Source organism: Rhinoraja longicauda, chromosome 35 (assembly GCF_053455715.1).
Source record: "Rhinoraja longicauda isolate Sanriku21f chromosome 35, sRhiLon1.1, whole genome shotgun sequence".
Classification (NCBI taxonomy): domain Eukaryota; kingdom Metazoa; phylum Chordata; class Chondrichthyes; order Rajiformes; family Arhynchobatidae; genus Rhinoraja; species Rhinoraja longicauda.
Window position 1 is genome coordinate 7,349,019 of NC_135987.1, and position 16,735 is coordinate 7,365,753.

The 16,735-nt window shown below is 40.9% G+C and overlaps 1 protein-coding gene across 3 annotated transcripts in view; it reads left to right on the forward strand.

Annotated features, from left to right (window-relative positions):
• The window catches only part of adamts14 (ADAM metallopeptidase with thrombospondin type 1 motif, 14), a 120,852-nt gene extending 107,974 nt beyond the window's left edge, over positions 1-12,878 (forward strand). For all 3 annotated transcript variants that reach the window (XM_078428534.1, XM_078428536.1, XM_078428537.1), the window contains 5 exons: positions 1,114-1,246; positions 1,476-1,683; positions 3,997-4,126; positions 9,110-9,220; positions 10,438-12,878. In XM_078428534.1, coding sequence (XP_078284660.1) covers positions 1,114-1,246; positions 1,476-1,683; positions 3,997-4,126; positions 9,110-9,220; positions 10,438-11,057 — 1,202 coding nt within the window. In that variant the 3' untranslated portion in view covers positions 11,058-12,878. The remainder of the gene's footprint in view (positions 1-1,113; positions 1,247-1,475; positions 1,684-3,996; positions 4,127-9,109; positions 9,221-10,437) is intronic.
• Positions 12,879-16,735: the final 3,857 nt, after the last annotated feature.

Sequence of the window (16,735 nt, forward strand, 5' to 3'; positions counted from 1 at the left end):
CAAGGGTAATGAAATCTGGCCTTAACCCAAAGTTTCAGTAAGTCAGAAATTTTGTCAGCTGAGATTGCTGCCAACTAAGAATTGGTTGGTGAATTAGCCACAGATTAGTGCAGGTCTCAGTTAAATTTAGATATTAGCTTAGTTTAGAGATACAGCGCAGAAACAGGCCCTTCGGCCCACCGAGTCCACACCGACCAGCGATCCCTGCACACCAGCACAATCCTGCACACCAGCGACAATTGACAATCTTTACAGAAGCCGATTAACCTCCAAACCTGCTCGTCTTTGGAATGTGGGAGGAAATAGTTAGAATTAGTTCATTGGTACTGATCGATATCACAAATTCAACATGCGCCAGACCACAGAGTGTCAGACCAGAGAGTTCTGACGTGTACATGCAAGGAGACCTTGAGTTTCCCCTTGGCTAATGAATGCCATAGTTGCCTTTCTCATCATACTTGTATTAATTGAGATTTCTCAAAGCTGGTTTTTGTCCAAGATGAGCAGAATTGACCCCTGATATATGTATATGAAAATCAAATATCTGCAGAACCTGCAAATCTGAAACATAACCAAGTTTCAAGAAACACTCAGCAGTTAAGTGGCATCAGTGGAAAGGGAAACAATTAACGTTTCTGGTTGAAGACTTTTACTGAACTGGGGCAGAGAGAGTGGGGGACGGGTGATAGGAATATCTGTGATAGGGTCATTGTGGAGATGTAGAGTTTATCCAATTGATGAGTAATGGGGGTTGGTATGGAGAAAATGAACAAAAACTATAAAATGAGGGGGATTAGTGGGTGAGAAAGCAAATGTTTTGTGCTTTGAAAATATAGATCAAAAATGTGAATGCAGATCAGTGTGGAGATGTATTTTTAATTAAAATATTTAAAGAATAAAGAATAATTGTGCCTATGCAATTATTACTGATGCAAAAGCAGCTGTAAATGTGCCGTTCTAATCCAGTTCAAAAGGGTACTTGAATAGTTTTGTCCACCTTTACTCTGTACAGTACAAGTGAAAAAAACTCCACTACTACGAATAGATTTTTGCGAAACTCTATTGATTATTTTTCACTGCAAGATCACAGTAATATTGTAACAATATTTTCAGGCATTCAATATACAAAATATGGATGTAGACGAAAAAGTGACAGTAAAATGGTGCAACGGAATTTCTGTGATAACCACAAAAAACCGAAGCCTATCAGAAGACGTTGCAACGTTCATGAATGCACACAGCCATCGTAAGCATAATGATATTTTTTTCTTACTTGGAATTCACTTGAAGATTGAGAGCATAGTTTCAGATTCTGTAAATCTCACCATTCGAGGACAACAATACAAAATATTTGTTACGGAGTGTCGGAAAAAACCCTGCAGATGCTGGTTTAACCCGAAGGTAGACACAAAATGCTGGATGTTGGTTATTACTGTTAAACATTGCCATCTTTTTTTATATTTGTATCATTGCAGGTGGTCAATGGAGGAATGGGGATTTTGTAGTAAGACTTGTGGAAAAGTAGGATTCCAAGTAAGAATTGTACAATGTACTCAATACCTTAACGAGGGGGCCAATAGAACAGTGCACACCAAGTACTGTGTCGGGGATCGCCCTGACAGTCGGAGGCCATGTAATCGCACGCCATGTCCAGCGCTGTGGCGGACAGGAGCTTGGTCTCAGGTACACTAACCGCTAAACTTATTCTTCAAACTGCCAAATTGTCAAAATGGTTACCCTTGTGGTTCAATCAAAAGTTAGATTCCATATATATAAGACAACCATTGATAAGTGTAAGAATGAATTTGGTGGAGTAGTAAAATATAGAATTTGCCCAATATTCATTGCAAATCAAAAGAAGCATTATAGAAATGTAGGCAATTTACGGTAGATAGAGCAACATTATGCATGTTTCTGCACGTCTTAACACCCATTGGGAAATTCAAACTCCTGACATTTTGATGGAAATTGCGCTTGATTTCCAGTAGAAAATTACCCCGGCTGGCTTCAACACTTACGCAATGCACAGCATTTGTTTCTGCCGTGATTTACAAACTTCCAGGTCTGAAAATTACCTGTTTTTATTTACTCACAGATGACCAACACCTACCAAATTAATTCTTCTGAAACCAGTGCAAGCACTCAAATTCCATTCTCCATTCCCATCTAGAACTTCCTGCAGCCTCAAATATGACCTTTACAGATATATATTGACAGCTTTCCCTTGAAGTTCAATGTCATGGCCATTCTCAGCTTCCGAGCCTCCGGATCACTCTAATGTACTGTCTCTTATCTCTGCTACTCGTACTGGTTTCTGATTATAAATTAGGGTGCTCACCCATCATCTACTTCTCTTTCAGCCAACAGGACTGGGAACAGTGAGAGGAGTATGGGGATCGCAGGACTACGTGCATTAATTTAGTATTAATTTGCCCGTGACAATTTCTGCCAGTGGAGCTTGCCTGTAACTGTTTAGGGCGTTTTGCTTAAAGAACATGCCTCCAGTAGATATCATTCTCCATTCTGACTCCCTGGGACCACTGTCCAACCTCCCTCCCATTATTGTAACAGCCATTCATTAAATAGCATTGCTCCCTTGCAGCTGGAAGAATTCTGCTTGTCTGTCATTTTGAAGGTTACCTGTTATCTCTCCTGAGCAGGAGCCAACAGTTAAAGATCTTTCAATTGAGTAATAGCCACATGCAATGAAACGGCCACATTGTGTGGTGTTCACAGGGTAGCCCAACAATACTTGGCTTGTACTCGCTGGAATTTAGAAGATTGAGGGGGGATCTTATAGAAACTTACAAAATTCTTAAGGGGTTGGACAGGCGAGATGCAGGAAGATTGTTCCCGATGTTGGGGAAGTCCAGAACAAGGGGGTCACAGTTTAAGGATAAGGTCTTTTAGGACCGAGATGAGAAAGTTTTTTTTCATGCAGAGAGTGGTGAATCTGTGGAATTCTCTGCCACAGAAGGTAGTTGAGGCCAGTTCATTGGCTATATTTAAGAGGGAGTTAGATGTGGCCCTTGTGGCCAAAGGGATCAGAGGGTATGGAGAGAAGGCAGGTACGGGATACTGAGATGGATGATCAGCCATGATCATATTGAATGGTGGTGCAGGCTCAAAGGGCCGAATGGCCTACTCCTGCACCTATTTTCTATGTTTCTATGTTTCTAATACTGTTCTGGGAATGTCACAGTTAGGGTGACCACTGTGCTGTTTTAATATTAAAGCAACTTCTTAGGCTAATATCTTTCAGAGGAAGTTAGATAAGAATAGAAATATATGCTGATTAACTCAGATGGTACGAAACTTGTATACATTGGAGGGAAGACCGCTTTCCTGATTCCATGAAGTGCATCCTGTAATGGCAGTTTCTATACCATCTCGAAATCCCACTTCGATAGCCATTACTTCTCGGGGATGAAATGTAGTTATAGCTTATGCACACGTCGCACCCCGATATGACAAAAAATGAATCTTCCAAACTTCTTTTCTTCATTAATTGGTTTTATTAAAGTAGCACAAATCATAAAGTAATTCATCAGTTTCCGTACTTTATCAACTGTTTCTTCTTCAAACAATATCTAGAATTCTTGCAGTTATTACCGTATGATTCTTACAAATATAGATGATACAAGCGTATGGTACGAGCGCGTGGTAAAGAACTGTATGCTCACCATCCTCCAAGTCTAAACTGACCCACAACCTCTGTCGACACACTAGCCTCCTCCCATCTAGACACTCCCAATTACACATTAAGTCACACCCACAAGCAGGCAAAAAAGACATAAACTAGAAATATTAAAACATAGCCATAACACAATGACAATAACTGAATTAAGCATAAATGGCTCCTATACATCCTAAGTAGAGACATTTTAACACGTTCTTATACAACATTCATCGTATCTTGATCATCATATTTAGAGCATATTCCTGTTTCCAGAATATATTGTTGTTCTTACTCTGCCCTTAATTCTCGTGGCCCAGTGCTCTGTGACTTGTGGAGAAGGTTTCCAGCAACGGCAGGTGGTGTGCCGAGGGAGTGGTAACAGCATCAGCCATTGTGTGGGTGAAAAGCCAGAGAGTGTGCAAGCCTGCAAACTGGCGCAGTGCAATGGTAAGGACAGAGCCATGTCTAAGCTGGCCTTATTTCATTGTGTTCTCCATGTTATTAAAATTGAACATGTTCAGATTGTCCCACAGAAGACCATCAAAATTATGTGAAGCACATTTAGATAAACAGCCAACTTTACAATGTTGGTTTCCTATCAAATGCAGAGTTACATTTAAGTAGATTTTTGGTGCCAATGAATGAATGAATACGTTTATTGGCCAAGTATGTGCATATACAAGGAATGTGCCTTGGTGCTCCGATCACAAATGACAACACAAACGTACAGTTAACAATTAAGAATAAAGCATAACCACATCAAAATAATAAGGATACAACATTATGGTCTAAACATGTGGGTGAAAATAAACCAGAGCAAAAAAGAGACTACAGACTTTGGTTATTGAGTAGAACTACCACTTGTGGAAAAAAAGTTGTTTTTATGTCTGGCTGTGGCTGCTTTGACAGTCCAGAGTTGCCTTCCAGAGGGAAATGCTTCAAAGAGTTTGTGGCCAGGGTGAGAGGGGTCAGAGATGATCTTGCCCGCTCGCTTCCTGGCCCTTGCAGTGTACAGTTCGTCAATGGGGGGAAGGTTGCAGCCAACAACCTTCTCAGCTGTGCGAACGATGCGCTGCAGTCTCCGGATGTCGTGCTTGGTAGCTGAGCCAAACCAGACCATGATGGAGAAGGTGAGGATGGACTCAATGATAGCAGTATAGAATTGGACCATCATTGCCTGTGGCAGATTGTGTTTCCTCAGCTGCCACAGGAAGTACATCCACTAAAGTAAATAGGGGGTGCCGAGTAAATCATTCCATGGAAAAGGAATGAAGTGTGGAGACAACACAACATGCTTTCACTATTGTGTTTAGCACAACTGATGTGCTGGTTTAGTTTAACTTTATTTTCAGTATATACTGAGGTACAGTGAAAAGATTTGTTTTGCATCAACCTTACTAAACTGGCGAGAGAAGCAAGATTCAATGGGGTAGATGAGGTTAAGTAAATGAGCCTGGAAGGTGGAGGGATAAGTTTGAAAAGGAGAATCAAAGAGACTGAGGAAAAAAGAAACTATAATTTTTGGAAGTTCTAAATTATTCAAACTTTAATTCAAGGGTTCTAGGGCAGTAAGGCAGCAGAAGAAGATGTTAGAGTATAATAGTGGCCTTTTTAGTCAGCATACAGAAAGGACATCAAGCGGAGCGAATTTAATTCCTTTAGTGGATCTGAATGGTGCAAAAAGTGTCAGTGGGAGACTAGAATGAATCATAATTCAGTCGAGTTTAGCACAGTAATAGAAAAGAGAGAGGTTTATGACTGATACTGAAAGCACAACCCTGTAGAAAACCTGGATTATTACAGAAACTAGAGGTGAAATTAAAATGATGAGGGTAGAAAGGATTTCAAGAAAGGCTAATGGGGTAGACTGATGGAATAAATGATGAGAAAAGAAAAAGCATCCAAATTGATGCCAAAGTGCTGTGCAAAGTTTTAAATTAATACCTTTAAGAGAAGAGTATGCTGACGCAATGTGCACTAAGGAAGAAGAATGTGGGGTATAGGAAACGATAAACAGAAAGAGAGGACATGTTAAGGGATCTAGCATCTTTAAAAAGAAGTGATTTGCCAGGTCAGGAGGATAAATGCACTCCCGGCTCTTAAAAGAACAAAAGGAGGAAATAATGCAAGCTGAGATTATAGTTTTCCAATGCTCTTTGCTTCCAGCATGGTACGAGAAGAACGATGTGATGCACTTAAAAGGGGAGAGAGTGAGCGGCTGAGTAAATCACACATTGATCCGTCTGGCATCAATAATGGAAAATTGTTGGAGTACACTCTGGGGACACACATAAATCAATATTTAGAGAAGCACAGGTTAATCCAGGACCGCCAGCACAAATGTGTTACGAGGAAGTCATGTCTGACTCACTTGACTGAATTTTTTTAGGAGGCTAGAAGGAAGGTCGATGTGAGAAAACCATTTTTGATTTGCTTTTAAGCGCAGCCCTTGGCAGTTTCAGATGGAAGAAAGTAAAAGCTCTTGAGATTCGGAGGAACTGACATTGGATTAAAAGCTAGCTGAGAAAGTAAGAGGTGATGGCCAATAAGATATTTATTGATAGGAGGGCTGTATGTAATAGGGTTCTACAGACCCTTGCTTTTTTGTGTTCAAGGCAACTTGAGAACATTAGAAATAGAAGTGGGCCATCGTGCCATTTTCCAGCAGACACCGCTTTTCCCCTTAATGTCCAAATATCTATCAATTTGTGTTTTGAATGAACTCAGAGACTGAGGTTCAACAACTTTCCAAGGTGGTCATTTCTAAGTTCACCGCCTACTGCATGAAGAAATTTCCACTCATCTCAGGCATAAATAATTTACTCCTTATTCCAAAACTGTGTCCCTGTTCTCGACTCTGCCTCAAGGACAAACATTTTTCTTGCTTCTAAGTTCTTTGATCATTTTATGCATTTTATATGTTTATACATGGGAGCCACAATTGAGATGTTTGCCAATAATACCAAGATTGGTGTTGCGGTTGATGGTGAGAATGCAGGTTACAGAAGGATATCAGTGGACTGGTTTGGTGAAGGCAAACTGCAAGAGCACATTGGTAGTTCATTTAAGCAAAATAATTGCCACAGCCAATGATGGTCCAATTCTATACTGCTATCATTGAGTCCGTCTTCACCTTCTCCATCATGGTCTGGTTTGGCTCAGCCACCAAGCACGACATCTGGAGGCTGCAACGGATCGTTCGCACAGCTGAGAAGGTTGTTGGCTGCAACCCTCCCCCCATTGACGAACTGTACACTGCAAGGGCCAGGAAGCGAGCGAGCAAGATCATCTCTGACCCCTCTCACCCTGGCCACAAAATCTTTGAAGTACTTCCCTCTGGAAGGCGACTCCGGACTGTCAAAGCCTCCACAGCCAGACATAAAAACAGCTTTTTTCCACGAGCAGTAGCTCTACTCAATAACCAAAGTCTGTAGTCTCTTTTTTGCTCTGGTTTACTTTCACCCAAATGTTTAGACCATAATGTTGTATCCTTATTGTTTTGATGTGTTTATGCTTTATTCTTAATTGTTAACTGTATGTTTGTGTTGTCATTTGTGAGCGGAGCACAAAGGCACATTCCTTGTATATGCACATACTTGGCCAATAAACTTATTCATTCATTCATACACAATAAATGGCGAGTTACGAAGAAACATAGAAGGATCTTGGAGTGCACGTACACAAATCCTTCAAGGTAGCAGTACAAATAAATAAAATGTTTGAGAAAGTATGCATGATATTTATTTTTTTGGGCTGCAGAAGGGAACCTCCCAGGTTACAGCAGGGTTCCAATCTGGTGAACTATTTGTAACACCAGCAGTTTGGATGTCGGAAATGCGGCCGTGAGCAGAGTTCCCACGGGAGCACAAATGCCTGCAGCCCTCTAGCAGCTGGCAAATCCCCCCCCCCCCCCCCTCTTCCATGTGTGGTCTGTATCTGTGGTTTAAACATAAGACAAATGATCGTGAACAGGGAGGAAGGATATGATAGCGCTCGGGAAGTGCAACAAGATTTACAAACACATTATCAGTGCCTGAGATATAGAGTCTCAGAGTCTCTCTGAGGATCCTTCAGAGTCTTTCTGAGGATCCTTCAGTACTTCTACTCTGGGGCTGTAGAAAGCACCTTGTCCGGGAACATCACAATCTGGTTTGGGAACAGCTCTGCCCAGGACAGGAAGGCTCTGCGGAGAGTAGTACGTTCGGCTGAACGCACCATTGGAACTACACTCGCCCCCCTGCAGGACCTATACATCAGGAGGTGCAGATCCAGAGCCAGCAACATTATGGGGGACCCCTACCACCCCAACAACGGACTGTTCCAGCTGCTACGGTCAGGCAAACGCCTCCGCTGTCACGCTGTGAAAACAGAGAGGATGAGACGGAGTTTCTTCCCACAGGCCATCAGGACTGTTAACTCTCATATCACCAGGGACTAATTTAATTTACTGTATTAATTTATTTTTTGTGTTAAATTTTTTTTGTTGTAGTTTAGCACAATCCGCAGGTGTTGCCACTTTCATTTCACTGCACATCTTGTATATGTATGTGACAAATAAACTTGACTTGATAGTCATAAGGACAGATTGGCTGGATAAGGGATTTTTTGGAACAATAGAGAATGACAGTATCAATCATTGAAATGTAAATTATTAGAGGGCTTGTCAGAGTGCACAAATTGGATCTCGTTCCCCTGCATATAAGACAATAAATATAGCAGATAAGTTTAAATTCAATAGTTGAACAATTGGACAGAATTTGGAAGTGGTGGGTCTGGAGATGTCACAGTGAAGGGCAAGGATCTGGCAGCCACTGGCACAAGCCCTCACCACACTGGTAAATAGTACTCATTTGACCATAAAGAGCCTTGACTTGCCGATGAGCTGAAAAGTTAAATTAGCCTGGTTTGTTTTTGACCAACGTGACCACGCAGGGCCAAATTAATTGCATCTGTGCCAAAAATGTTTGATTCCATGAATTCCTGAGCACCTATTGGGAATTCTGGTGCAAGGATCAGTGATTATTGCCTATAATTGTTTGTACATTAACATCAATTGATAGAAGATTATAGAGTTTGATGGCCATTATGTCCAAATTCTCTGTATGAAATTTTTAAGGGGTGTTGTTCTGTCCCAGGTGTGTTAATTAAAAAGGAGAATTGGGTTTTTATGTATCTGCCTTTGTAAGTCAATGTGTAGAAAGGAACTGCAGGTGCCGGTTTACACCGAAGATAGACACAAAATGCTGGAGGAACTCAGTGGGACAGGCAGCATCTCTGGATAGAATAAATGGCCCTCTATCCAGAGATGCTGCCTATCCCGCTAAGTTACATTTTGTGTCTATCTTCTTTGTAAGTTTATGATTTTTTACTAGCATGATAGAAAGTAAAATAAAATATTAATTTTCTCAAAAATCTCTTTGCCCCTTTTAGGAAAGTCTTCTGTTTTCACTCCAAGCATGGAAACCACTGACCAAGTTACTCCAGGCAACCACTGGGTATCGCAGCTCCAACCTGAGAAACCTCTTCTTAAAATTGCAGCAAGTAAATCACACCTTACAGACATTCTTTGCACTAATGATGTTTACATATTGGGAGAGGTTTTAGCAAATAACACATCTAGATTTGCACTTTGGCCAACTAATCACAAGATCAGCTGCCTGTTTTTGACTAACAAAGATTTCAAGTCAGAATGTTTACTGTGAGCTGAATAGTGCCAATTCATAAAAGATCTGTGAATAAATGGATAAATGGAGCTGCAGATTGTGGTCGTAGCAATTCTGGATGTATTTGTGCATTTACGAAAAGGTAGGAGTAGGCCAATCAGCCCTTCAAGCCAGCACCGCCATTCAATGTGATCATGGCTGATCATTCTCAATCAGTACCCCGTTCCTGCATTCTCCCCATACCCCCTGACTCCACTATCCTTAAGAGCTCTATCTAGCTCTCTCTTGAATGCATTCAGAGAATTGGCCTCCACTGCCTTCTGAGGCAGAGAATTCCACAGATTCACAACTCTCTGACTGAAAAAGTTTTTCCTCATCTCCGTTCTAAATTTTGTGTCTATCTCGCATTTTGAGATTCACCCAACCCTAAATTTACCCTGCAATGGATTTTACTTACTGTGGAATGGAATTTAGACACTCCACATAGGATTATTCGTACTTTATAATACCACCAAAGGAATTAAAGGCACCTTTTAGAGTCACCATAGTGGTGCCCAGTGTAATACTGCCTCTGATGATGTGGAGGTGCCATCAATAATGACCGTGGCATACTTTCCTGCTCAGTGCTTCAAGAGGAGCTCGTATGAAGAAAGATTTAACGTGAAGCACATCGAACACTGAACGTACATTAATGTGCAATGTGATCCATGTGACTGGTTAAACTCCTGCAGCAATGGAAAGCAAACAGGATGGTCATTGACTCGATTTATTCTGTAGCAGGTTTATTTCCATTTGCTCAGTGCTGAAATCAACACTACTAAGCTATCAAATTTCCAGTTACTTTATAATTTCCTTATATGTTGCCACATTCTCAAATTCTATTGTTTTTAACTAGAAATGAACCATGCAATCATTTTTTCAACTATTTGCCTGGTCTCATAAATATAGATATGAATACAGCTCCAATTGAAGGCAGCATTATTATTTTCTACCAAACAAGTAAACCATTTTTTTGTAAAATAGAATTTCACAACCAGATAAAATGTAATTTCCTTTTAAAGAATCCTACTAACTTTGTTTTGATTCAATCTACAGAGGAGCCTTGTCTCGGTGATAAATCAATTTTCTGTCAGATGGAGGTTTTGGCCCGATACTGTTCTATTCCTGGATATCATAAGTTGTGCTGTGAATCCTGCGTAAAGAGGAGCCCAACATCACCACCTCCTTTTTCTCAGGTAACCTCAGAAACTGAAGATTCTAAGGGCACCATCCATTCCAGTCCCAGTCCAGAAATAATGGCCAAGCCGACCCCTCACAACCATCACGCGACATTCAGAGGGGTCACTGTGAAGGATGAGATTTTGCCAACGATTCTCACCTTGGGTGCCAACACCGATAGCAGTGATGGATTTTCAACCAAGGTTCTCGATGCAGAGTCTCAAGGAACTACCAAAAGTTTTGGTAGGCTAAATACTCTCACTTTTGCAAGTACATACAAGTTGCCTCCTGCTCAACAGGTAACAACACTACACACAGAGGTGGGCGGCTTTGACTCCACAACTCCTCGTCAGTCGTTTATAAATAGTGACAAGACTTTGCCTCATACGACTACCTGGAGTGATAGTTGGAGTTCAACAGATGTAATAAAACAGAGAAGGGATGATGGTGAATCAGAGGAAGACATGGCCAACAGAATCTCGTCCATCTCAACATAAAATTCCAATCAAACCCACTGCTTTGCATCTAAATGAACGCTGGTTTGCAATATTCTCTCGGTGTTACCATGTGGTGCCAATAAATTGACACTCATGCACACACTTGAAGGCAGCTTCAGCCAGTTTCAGTTTAAGCTGAAAGTGAAGGTGTCCTGGTATCTTTAAGAGTTTCATTACGCACATATTCAAGTTGGCAAATATTATACAGATATATTGTAAAAAAGGTAACAACCAAGTTCAACATCTGCAGGTACACAATTGGGTGTATTAAGTACAAAGGTACAACAATGACATGCATTTAAAACCTGCAGTGAACACGTTCATCAACAGATTAGTTCTGATGGCATTCTGAAAACATAAACGAATGATCTCGCCGAAAAGGAATAATCCTTATAATGCATGAAGCAATTGAAAAATTCTTGCAGGGATATTTTCAATACTGTTGTGATAATTAAATGATATATTTACATCCGTATTGTATATAATGTAAATGACAGCATCCCCAAAGTTAATGGATTTATAATATGCAAGTAAATGATCGCTGTTAGATTTAGCTGTTGCTTGTACAAATCTGCCATGGCACATCATTCATTACAGAGTACATGTATTAACATAACTGTTGCTTGTGTATAGTTCCTGTACATAAATGAATTAAGAGCTTTTAATTTTAATATTTATTGAATTGAAAAGAAATTTCAGTTTTGCGTTATTGAAAGAATTTATTAGTGTTGGCCTCCCTGCCTGCCCCTTTGTGTCATCATTGTTTGTGTTGAAGGAGGAGGCTAAAGCAGTGTAATATAATTTATGGAGCAACTGGATATTCCCAATACCAAATGTTTTTCCATATTACAGTCAATGCATTTTCAGTCGAAGAAGTAGAAGTGATTTTTTTTTTAAAGTCTCCACTCAAAGTTTTAGAGGTTTTAAAGTTGCTGTATGTAAAATCTTATACAGTCTTGTATCTGATCTAAACATTTAACCAATTGTGCAATGGCTGAACAAAACTGTGAAAGCATTACAGTCTATCATGAGCTTTTGAACAGTGTTTAAACTCCACATATATTATGGTACCTCATGGAAACAGTTTTTTGGAACTGCTTTGATGAAAACCAAACTAGCCCACAAACTGAATGTACTGTATGTAAACCCCCAAGATGTGGTGCTGTGCATGACTGACAACTTACCCTTAATTGTTTCAGTGTAAATGCAATTCATTGGGTTAGAAACATCTTTTTGCAATAGTGTTTTCTTCAGAAAGCAGCTGAGAACCGTTAAAAGAAACTCGGCACCTCGTGGGATGATTAATTCTTCTACTCGGTCCAAATATTTAAATCACAATTATATTGGTGAACATTGTATTTGGTTCGCAACTAACACAAAATATGCATAAACTTTAGGTTCTTTGCGTGCTCAAATCACTGTTTAGTTGACTGATAGATTGTGCTAAAATTGGTAATAAATGCTATTTCAATATCTTTGTTGGTCAAAAGTTTTATTGTAAATACTGTCTTCTATTTATAATGTACCAATTGAATTATCACATAATAATTTATGTTCCTTCCTTCCATTTCCATTGATTACAGGTATCACTGATAAAGTCAAGTCAAGTCAAGTCAATTTTATTTGTATAGCACATTTAAAAACAACCCACGTTGACCAAAGTGCTGTACATTTGAATTAGGTTCCAATAGAAAAAAAAATGAAAACATACAGTAGCACGCAAACAGTTCACAGCGCCTCCTCAATGAGCCTCAAACGCTAGGGAGTAGAAATATGTTTTGAGCCTGGACTTAAAGGAGTCGATGGAGGGGGCAGTTCTGATCGGGAGAGGGATGCTGTTCCACAGTCTAGGAGCTGCAACCGCAAAAGCGCGGTCACCCCTGAGTTTAAGCCTAGACCGTGGGATAGTGAATAGCCCCAAGTCGGCCGATCTGAGGGACCTGGAGTTAGAGAGGGGGGTTAGAAGATTTTTGATGTAGGGGGGGGAGTGTCCATTTAGGGCTTTATACGTGAATAGGAGGAGCTTGAAGTTGATTCTGTACCGTACAGGGAGCCAGTGGAGAGAGGCCAGAATCGGGGTGATGTGGTCCCTTTTACGGGTACCCGTCAGGAGTCTCGCTGCGGCGTTTTGGACCAGTTGCAGGCGGGACAGGGAAGATTGGCTGATCCCAGTGTATAGGGAGTTGCAGTAGTAGGCTGTAATGGATGTAGGCTGTAATGTTTGATATTTCGGATCATTGCAAAATATGTTCACTTACGGTAAAATTCCAATAATTTGCTATCAGTTTGTTCAGAAATCTAGATGGTTCAGCAACTGACTCTCTGCACCCTGATTCCTATGTTCCCTTTAGCACTTAGCAATCACACTTTCTGTGCTACCAGTTCCCATGCACCTTTTAGGATGGGTATTTGTTTATTATTAACATCACAAGGGGCCACAGTTTAAGAATAAGGGGTAGGCCATTTAGAACGGAGATGAGGAAGAACTTTTTCAGTCAGAGAGTGGTGAAGGTGTGGAATTCTCTGCCTCAGAAGGCAGTGGAGGCCAGTTCGTTGGATGCTTTCAAGAGAGAGCTGGATAGAGCTCTTAAGGATAGCGGAGTGAGGGGGTATGGAGAAAAGGCAGGAACGGGGTACTGATTGGGAGTGATCAGCCATGATCGCATTGAATGGCGGTGCTGGCTCGAAAGGCTGAATGGCCTACTCCTGCACCTATTGTCTATTGTCTATTATCACTTGTACCCAGATACAGTGAAAAACTTTTGAGAGTGTGGTATCGATTTAAATCGGATAATACTATAAACAATACAATCTAGCTGTACCCAAGTACAACAGGTAGAACAAAGAGAAAAATACCACAGTGCAGAATGTTGTTTTCAGCCATCGTGATGCCTGTTCCCCTTCTTCCTTGAAACTCACCATACCATGTTTCCCACATTCCCTGTAAACCTGTTGGATGAGATGGAAAATGTATTCTAATATTGTGAAATATCTAAAACAAAAGTGAATTAAAAGTTTATTGGAATAGTAAGTAATTGATGAAACCATCTGGAGTCCAGAGGGTGCAGACCTTTAAATTCCTAGGTATTTATTCACAAAATGCTGGAGTAACTCAGCAGGTCAGGCAGCATCTCAGGAGAGAAGGAATGGGTGACGTTTCGGGTCGAGACCCTTCTTCAGACTCCATCAGTCTGAAGAAGGGTCTCGACCCGAAACGTCACCCATTCCTTCTCTCCTGAGATGCTGCCTGACCTGCTGAGTTACTCCAGCATTTTGTGAATAAATACCTTCGATTTGTACCAGCATCTGCAGTTATTTTCTTATACTTTAAATTCCTAGGAGTCCTCATATCTGAGGACCTCTCCTGGTCGGCCAACGCCATTGCAACTGTCAAGAGAGCACAACAGAGACTCCACTTGCTGAGAGTGCTCAGTAGCCACAACACCAGGAAGGAGCTGCTGGTGGCCTTCTATCGGGCGACTGGCTATTGAGAGTCTACTGACATATTGCATGTCAGTGTGGTATGCCAGCTGCTCTGCTGCGAATAAGAAAACGCTCCAAAGAGTGGTAAACACAGCAGAGAATCACCGGCTGCCCACTGCCCTCTATAGAGGATATTGCCACCTCACGCCACCTCAGCAGAGCCGCTAACATCATTAAAGACTCCACACACCCCCGGTCACCACCTGTTTGAACCGTTGCCCTCTGGTAGGCGTTACAGGTCAGCCAAAACTTTTTCAGTCAGAGAGTTGTGAAATTCTCTGCCTCAGAAGGCAGTGGAGGCCAATTCTCTGAATGCATTAAAGAGAGAGCTAGATAGAGCTCTTAATGATAGCGGAGTCAGGGGGTATGGGAAGAAGGCAGGAATGGGGTACTGATTGAGAATGATCAGCCACATTGAATGGCGGTGCTGGCTCGAAGGGCCGAATGGTCTACTCCTGCACCTATTGTCTAAAACACGCACCTCCGGACTATGAGACAGTTTCTTCCCCAAAGCAATCCGCACACGCAATATGAAAAGCTACTGAGTGTTACTCATGCTGCACTCTTCCATGTAGCTACCTATCTTGCATTTTACCTTACTATCACCATTGTTTATTGATATATTGCAATATTGATTATTTATTTATCTTAAGCCCTAGTTAAATAACATTGTTTTTAAATTGTGTCCTGTGCTTTTATGTTAGTATATTATGCACCAATGGAGTGGCACTAATAATGTTGTTGTATGCAGTGCTTTCAATGACAAATAAAGGCATTCATTCATTCAAAATCTGCCAACCCTGCACCAGTATCGTACCGATTGTGCCAGTTTAACAGAATTTTACTGTATAACCAATACTTTTGTTCGCCACTAGGTTTGGATGCATTTAGCAATCATTAGTGGCTTTCAGTTTCATCTAATCTAAAGATAGGAGTTTTTAAAACATAATCCTAATAAGACTAATAAAAATCTGAAGAAGGGTTTCGACCTGAAAGGTCACCCATTCCCTCTCTCCAGAGATGCTGCCTGTCCTGCTGAGTTACTCCAGCTTTTTGTGTCTATCCTATTTTTCATTCTGTTTTAACACACGGTCCATTGATAAATAAGACGACCCAATGTCAGAATTCAAGCTATGATGAACCTCCTGATCTGACCCAGTGATTCTTGTCCCATTTTGAATTTAGCTGAATGTGACGACCTTCATTCTGATGGTCTTACCAATTTTTGTTGACGTTAGTTACCAGTTTCATCATAGCTTGAATTCTGACATTGGGCCATCGTATTTATCAATGGACCATGTGTTAAAACAGAATGAAAAATAGGATTATGTTTTAAAAATCAAAAACTGGTAAGATGCAACTAGATGAATTCTCAGTAGGCTTGAACCTTACTGAACTGGATGGAGTGCATCAGATATCCCCAGCCTGGGCCCTACCTGTTGGGAGAAATAAATCATAAATTTTATTTCACTAATGTTCAACTTATACTTTAGAAGTTTCCAGATTGCACCTCACTGTAAAAGCAAATCAACTGTGTCAAAACTAGACAGGGAGAAACTCCTATCTTTAGATTGTCTGCAGTTTTGGTCTCCTAATTTGAGGAAGGACATTCTTGCTATTGAGGGAGTGCAGCGTAGGTTCACCAGGTTAATTCCCGGGATGACGGATCTGACATATGGTGCAAGAATGGATCATATTCACTTAGAAGGATGGGAGGGGATCTTGTAGAAATACATAAAATTCTTAAGGGATTGGATAGGATGCAGGAAAAATGTTCCTGATTTTGGGGGAGTCCAGAACCAGGATTCACAGTTTAAGAATAAGGGGTAGGCCATTTAAGACTGAGATGAGGAAAAACGTTTTCACCCAGAGTTGTGAATCTGTGGAATGCTCTGCTGCAGAAGGCAGTAGAGGCCAATTCACTGGATGTTTTCAAGAGAGAGTTAGATATAGCTCTTGGGGTTAATGGAATCAAGGGACATGGGGGAAAAAGCAAGAATGGGGCACTGATTTTGGATGATCAGCCATGATCATATTGAATGGCGGTGCTGGCTCGAAGGGCTGAATGGCCTACTCCATCTATTTTCTGTTTCTATGTGAAATGCCCATTAATGCCTCAATATGACTGGGTCCATTCACTCCTTCCCTTAGCACATTAAAAACTCTAGTGCTTTCAATCTTCTCCCCATTCCAAG